General features: G+C 41.0%; 1 protein-coding gene across 2 annotated transcripts; it reads left to right on the top strand.

The window, feature by feature from the left end:
* The first annotated feature begins 3467 nt into the window (after positions 1-3467).
* On the top strand, positions 3468-4733 carry LOC144026181 (uncharacterized). Of its 2 annotated transcripts, XM_077532774.1 has the most exons (5): positions 3468-3821; positions 3962-4008; positions 4094-4135; positions 4211-4244; positions 4330-4733. In XM_077532774.1, the coding sequence occupies exons 1-5, from the start codon at positions 3713-3715 to the stop codon at positions 4437-4439; spliced, it is 342 nt and encodes a 113-aa protein (XP_077388900.1). In that variant the 5' UTR covers positions 3468-3712; the 3' UTR covers positions 4440-4733. The 2 variants fall into 2 exon arrangements, with proteins under 2 accessions (XP_077388900.1, XP_077388901.1); XM_077532775.1 differs by lacking the exon at positions 4211-4244.
* The last annotated feature ends 2435 nt before the right edge of the window (positions 4734-7168 follow it).

Raw genomic sequence — 7168 nt, 5'->3', positions numbered from 1 at the left:
CTTTGCGCAGCTTGACTACTTCCTGAACTGAACGCCAATCCCGTCCTGATTACTTAGGTCAGGCACACCTGGATTAATCAGCTTGTCCACTCATGAAAGACAGGAAATGAAGGATTGGCGTTCAGTTCAGGAAGTGCTGGATTTGTGCAAAGAGCCCATTGTCGGATCAATAGTCTTCTTGTTGCATCTTGTCAGTCTGTTTATGCAATTTTTACATGTTACCCGTTTAGTCCTTGGCAAACCATTGCATTAAGTTTTCTTTGCGTCTCTTCCAGAATTGCTTTTGTAAAATAAGGTTTGTAAAATATTGTTTAGTTACTCCTGAGTGTATTAAGCTGCATTTGGTTCCACCTGACTTTGACATTTCCAACTAACGCCTTTGATGGGTCATACAACGTGGGAGGCAAACAATTCTGAGGGCTGCAGGTGTTGTCTAAACATGTGCAGTGTGACTCAAAATGAGAAACGTCTACATCAGGAGTGCCTAACCTTTAGTTTTTCTTCTTTGAGCTACTTTTACACAGTGAATGTGCAGGCGAGCTACTGATGTTTAGTAACACTTATTTTTTTTTATTTTTTTTTTAACAATTTTATCATAAATTGAAGTGTTCCCACCATTTTCAGACCTAGCCCACCTGTATTATGCTGCTGGATCCTGCCTTAGTACCATCTTGTCTTTACTCCCCCTCCCATTCCTCCATTAAAAACATTTGTTAGCTATGTACATTTGCCTGCACCTTGCTCTAATATTAGTCACAGCAACCCCCCCGTCTTTTTTTTTTTTCTTTTTTAAACAACATTCTTACCTCATATTAACAAGTTGTTGAAAAGTGAGCTTGATACAGTGAGGAAAATAATTATTTGAACGCTCTGGGATTTTGCAAGTTCTCCCACTTTGAAATCATGGTGTATGGACCGGGTTGACGGCTCCCCTCTCTGGTGGAGTTTCTCATGCATGCCAGATCCACCACACCAACATATACTGAAATTCAAACAGAATTTGCTTCTCCCACTTGTCGCTGAATCAGTGAAGCTGGTGTTTGTGGAGCTCACTCTGATTCATCTATCCTTCCTTCCTTTCTTTAGTTTTTCCTCTGGTCTCTTAAGAGCTCCCTAATCTGTTGGAATTTAGAGGTCTCTGGGGTTGGTGAAAGATTCTGGTTTTGTAACCCTGTGGATTGTAGGTGGTGTCTGGTTGGTGCTGGATTTGACTATGCTTCATCATTTTCTTTCCTTTGATCCTTCCTCTGGTCTCCTGACAACTTCACGACTCTGGCGGGACTTGACGTATCCGGTTAAGGTGAAGGCTGTGAGATTTTTATTAGGTTTCAGGTGAATTAATGAGCACAAATACACACGCACACACACCCCCACACAAAAAGAGAGCAATGATGACGTGTTGAATCGGCGAGACAAAAAAAAAAAAAAAAAAAAAAAAAACACATGTGCACCTCACAATCTGTCAGACTACAATTGTTACCATCAGCAAAACCAAAGAGCTTCAAAAGACACAGGGACAAAATAGTAGACCTCTCCACAAGGGTGAAATGGGCTACAGGGCAATTGTCAAGCAGCTTGGTGGGGAAAAAAACAAAACAAAAATTAAAAAAACTGCTGAAGCAATTACTAGAAAATAGAAGAAGGTAATAATGACTGTCCCTTGGACTGGGGCTCTGTGCAAGATCTCAAATTTGTGGGGTATCAGTGACTGTGTTTAAATGCAGACAATAACCCTTTTAAACCCCGAATATTGGCAATATTCGGGTTTTAAAAGGGTTATTGTCTGTTTTGTAAGGCCATGTAAACATGTGCAATAACCCAAATATGCTTATTCGGATTTTTAAGGGATCTTATTTGGGTATTTAAAAAAAAACGAATAAGGTTACCCCTTTCAAAACCCAAATTCTTGCATAGATAAACGCACTCGGAATACCTCGATTGAACGGCGCAGTGTTTTTCGCTGTGCATGCTCTCTATTTTCTTCTTCATCATCTTTTGTTCTTCTTCGCTTATTTTAATTCGCAAAGAATCGTGGTCTATGGAGTATTGACTTGTATGCGCAGCGCCGTCCGCCCGCTCAAGGCGTTTTGACATTATTTTATGACTTTACATTTCCCCAGACTGTCTTTTTCATTTCGCACACTTCACCTTTTTACGTCACACTTAGCAGTTATTAATAACTGAAAGTAATCATTCTCAGTATTGCTACCGCTCAAGCTGACATGACGGTGCCGTCAGATATGAGTGGGTGGGTGTCTCCCTAGCAAGTGGTCTGGCTGATTGACAGGCTAATCCTCCAATCATGAGAGTGCCATTCAGTACTTCTATAATTATATTCTATTATAGACTAATTAATTTGATATTTTATCTTTAAACCAAACATAAAATTAAAAAAATAATTAACCCTGTCAAGTCCTTATTTCTTCAGTCAAGTCTGTAACACCTTAGTCCAAGCCAAGTCTACTGCAAATTCTGCAATCATACATTTGATTCCTTCTGTCAGGCATGGTGTGGCACACATTGAACAAACAAAGAAAAGACCAGCAGAACCTCTGGTGGTGTATAATGTAATATATAACGACAGTGATGTCATTATAAAAGCATGAGTAATGAAAGCCCAAATGACAGCAAGTCTCCTCAAGGGCTAAAAGTGGAAGTGGCAGTATCACTATGCTGACCCAAGATAAAATGAGCTCACTCCTCTGTTTTGCCTAGAGAGAACATGTAAGCCAAGATTCCGTCTGATGGCCGAGAGCTTTGATTTAGTGCTGAACTTTAAAAGAAATACTGCATTTTCAGGCACTAGGCAGCAGTGGTAATAAGGATGATATGAGGGAGCACTGGAGGGAGGAGCAGAGGCCACCGTCTGGGCACTGGCCCCTCTTTGCTCACTGCTATATTGTGAGTCTACGAAGCGCTGCGAAACAACATTACATCTAGGTCCCCTGGAACAGGTATACCCAGAGTGGACATGAAATATACACCCTTTCTCTTATACCTCTTAACTTAAACTCTGTCGCACAGTAAAATTGCATTCATAGGACATTGGGAATGTTTGATGCAGATGTCCTCTATAATTTACTCTAGTAAAGAAATTGCGCCGCAGGTGTTGCTTAGCAAACACACTGTACACTGTAAGAAAAACAAAACAAAAAAAACTACAAAGCAAATGTAAACAACTTTAAAGGCGCAGTCTGCTGGTTTGACTCAGGAAAAAGCACTTTTTAACTCTTTGACCGCCATAAACGTTTAAAGACGTTCAGTATAATCCTAGGATTGGCCGCCATAGACGTTAATTGACGTCTACTATGTTTCTTTTATGGAAACGGGTGGAGGAAAGCCTTGGGCAGCTGTGCTCCAAGTATCAAGCCGATCGGGTTACTATAATGAGTATTCCTGGCCACTAGATGGCTGTGATGAGTCTTTTGGACAAGATCGGGTAGGAGACAACAGTAGAAGAAGAGAGGCAAAGCTAGAGTGTTGAGGGGGAGAGAATGGCTAACTTGGCTAAGGGAGTCAAAAAGGCTACAGATGGCAATCAGCTCACGCTTGATCCTTATTTTCAAAGCTCAAAAGCATCGACCAGTGCTCAAGAGCACAGTGATGAAGGAGTTAAGTCATAGTTGAAGCGGTGACGCGGCCGTTTCGACCACGTCCTAAGGCCCCACCGGCTAGCGATGCTAATAACGTCCTAAGGCCCCACCGGCTAGCGATGCTAACACGGGAGAAAAGTGGTGCACAACCGACGTTTCATCGGACGATGACGACTACTATGGGTCCGATGCAAGACAGTCTTGGACAGTCTTCCAAAGAACGTGAAGGTAAGCGCTAACATGCTAAGAGATTGCTAGTAAGATTACTTTCCTAACTTTCTCGGGCGATCTGCTAGCAGCGTGTGTAAATGTGCTGATATACACTAAAACATCTATTACCTATACAAACGTGAATGTATATTTTATAGATCGTGCTCACAGCAACGTCCGACCGCTGGTTCTACGACAAAGAAAGGTAAAAAAAAAAAAAGTTTTCAATACACCGCAACAATAAAAGGAAAGTCTTTCGATAGTATTGTAATTGTATATGTTTCTTTCAGCTCCTACCCAAAGTGACCCTTCTCACATTGAGCAGAACAAAGGTAAAAAGAAAAAAAGAAAAATTCTCCACAGCACTAATAAAATATTTGATGGTAAACGTCTTCTATAATTTACAGAATGTGCATCAACCAATACACCCAAGAAAAAAAGGTAAACATGCACACACACACACACACACACACATTGCATCACAGTGCTCTAAAATAATATATGATATTGAAATGTATATTTGCAGATCCCAAAGATTCTGGCTGGCTTGAAGTTGATGAATTCGGCTGGCAGCCAACCATCTTCCCCTTTGCTGCAAAACCAGGACCAAACCAAGGGATGCTGCAGCAGAGCTGAATTCCCACCTGCCAGCTGACATCCTGGAGCTCTTCATCACGGATGAACTTCTCCAGCACATCGTTCATCATACCAACCTCTACGCAAATCAGTCCATGCAGAAGCAGACTGACAAAAACTGTTGCGCACGTGTAAATAGTTTGCAAAGAGTTTTCCAAATTGTTTGTTCGGATTGCTACTGTTGCATGTAAATAAACTGTTATTTTGCAATCAAAAAACATTTTTTATTGTTGGGGTAGTGTTTTATAGAAGTTTAGGTGTTTGTAGAATCACTCATGCAAAAAAAAAAAAAGTGCCAAATTCACTAGAGTGCATGAAATAACATCGTTTCACAAAAAGCTTGATTTCTCCGTATTTTGGAAGAAAATAGAGGATTTGGGTGAAACAAAGCTGTTTTCTATTGTTGATTACTGAAGATCCGAATAAGGTAGAAACAAACTTTTTTTTCTAGATGAAAGATGAGACTTCAATCTTTCATTTGGTAGTATCCGCGTTTCCATAGTCCTAACACAACATTATCTGTGGAGCTTAAAAGATCGGTAAAATTCTGTAAATCAGCTAGCTGGCAGTATGGGGGTTACCTTTTCCGAAAATGGCTGGCAGTCAAAGAGTTAAAGATAGGATTTAAACAAAACAACTACTTCTCAATTTACAGATCTGGGCTTTTCTTAATGTGTGGGGGTGATTTTGTCCTAAACCTCCACAACCCCAGCCTGTATTTTGCCATTTTGTGTTTGTTTTGTAAACAGCGGGACATTTCAGTGGAAAGACAGTGTTTACAACCCTCCAACCAATCGCAGAGCGGGGGTGGCGTGTCGCAAACGGGGCCGGGCGAACGTGTCAGCTAAGGCAATTTGAAAGCACGCACGGATTTTTTTTTCTTCTCTTCACTCACTCATTCACACATGTAGGCTTCTGTGAGTGAGTGAGTGAGTGAGTGAGTGAAAAAAATAATCCGTGCGTGCTTTCAAATTGCCGCGGGAATGACGTCACGCAGCTGACACGTTCGCGACACGCCACCCCCCGCTCTGCAATTGGCTGGAGGGGTGTAAACACGGTCTTTTCACAGAAACGTCCCGCTGTTTACAAAACAAACACAAAATGACAAAATACAGGCTGGGGGTCGGGGGTTAGGACAAAATCACCACCAAAGATTAACATAAACCCAGATGTTTAGACTGAGAGAAAGTTAAAGTGTGTACATCCTGTATTTAAAAAGCGCATTTTCCTGAGTGATGTCAGAGTCCAGTACGAACTGGAAAGGTGGATCCCAAAATCACGGGCAACAGAGGAGTTTGACAGGGATTTATGACAGTTCAAAAAACAGGTGAACAACAAAAAGCGCTGGACCAAGCCAGGATGGAAAAATGGGAGAAACACAAGGTGCTTGCAAAAGGCAAGATGAAAAAAATCCACTAATAACTCAAGGACTATTAAAAAACACAACAGGCAAAAAGTCAAAACACAAAGCAACGTAGCAAAACTTACGAGAGCAAATCTAAACTATGGCAAAACACACAAGGCAATGGCTGTAGGTTTGGAGAGAATAATCCGACGTCATCCAGTTGATGTCAGAGTCCTTATATTGGCCTAATCGCTGATGCGCTGCAGGTGCGGCGCTAGGGGAAACGCCCCCTCAATCACTCAGAGACTGAAAAAGCAGAAGAGCAGCACTGAGAGCCCTGCACCATTAAGTGAAACCGGCATACTGGGCCTTTAAGGTAAAACTTGTACATTTTACTGGGACTCGATGTACAATAAACAAACTATGCACGTAAATTTGACAACAAAATACAGGGAGTCCTCGAGTTAAGTACTCGAGCTAAGGCGTTTCGACTTTACAACGGTTACATCTGTAGTCAAAATGGAGGAGATTGCACACATATCAGCCGTGTTTGGATATTCTGTTTCAGTTTGCGCTGGGAAGCGTGAAACTCAAAAACAAAATGTTTTTATTTTCCAAAAGAATCCAAACAAATATATATATAATATAACAATATATAATATAATATATAATATATAACAAAAAAAAAAAAAGCAACAAAAAAGAAACTTACTTAACCTTAATTTACTTAACCGCTTACTCCTCACAAGGGTCGCAGGGGTGCTGGAGTCTATCCCAGCCGGCTTCGGGCAGTAAACCCTGAAACTGGTTGCCAGCCAATTGCAGAAGAAAGAAAGAAACAAGCAAACTTAAATACAACGAGAACCACTTTTCACCCACTGTTTAACTGATCTAAAAACCTGAATGAAACACAATTTTCTCAAACTCAAAAGCAACAAAACCGACATAATCCTCAGTGGTCCAAAAAACATCACTATATCCACTCAAAATGTCTCCATTAATTACGATGACAATATCCTCACTCCATCCCCACTCATCCGTAATCTTGGCATCCTCCTTGACACTACTCTTTTGTATGAACCTCATGTCAAGAAAATAACCAGGACTGCATTTTTCCATCTAAAAAATCTAGCACAACTTTGCTCTTCACTCACCTCCTCTGCTGCTGAAACCCTCATCCATGCTTTCATTACATCCAGAATTGATTACTGCAATAGCATTCTTGATGGCATACCATCTAAAACCTTTAATAAGCTACAATTCATACAAAACTGCTGCTCGCCTCCTCACCCACACCCGTTCCCGTGAACACATCACCCTTGTCCTCCAAAACCTCCACTGGATCCCCATTCCTCAACGCATCCAGTTCAAAATTATTTTAATT

Source organism: Festucalex cinctus, chromosome 9 (genome assembly GCF_051991245.1).
Source record: "Festucalex cinctus isolate MCC-2025b chromosome 9, RoL_Fcin_1.0, whole genome shotgun sequence".
Taxonomy (NCBI): domain Eukaryota; kingdom Metazoa; phylum Chordata; class Actinopteri; order Syngnathiformes; family Syngnathidae; genus Festucalex; species Festucalex cinctus.
Note: the sequence above shows the minus strand (reverse complement) of the source record. Positions and strands in the feature narration are given on the sequence as shown.

What these genes read in the sequence shown, in the direction of transcription:
- LOC144026181 (XM_077532774.1), top strand. Translation starts at nt 3,713, where the DNA reads ATGCTAACACGGGAGAAAAGTGGTGCACAACCGACGTTTCATCGGACG. An exon ending in TCACATTGAGCAGAACAAAG is followed by an intron (nt 4,136 to 4,210) that starts GTAAAAAGAAAA and finishes TATAATTTACAG; the next exon opens with AATGTGCATCAACCAATACA. An exon ending in AATACACCCAAGAAAAAAAG is followed by an intron (nt 4,245 to 4,329) that starts GTAAACATGCAC and finishes GTATATTTGCAG; the next exon opens with ATCCCAAAGATTCTGGCTGG.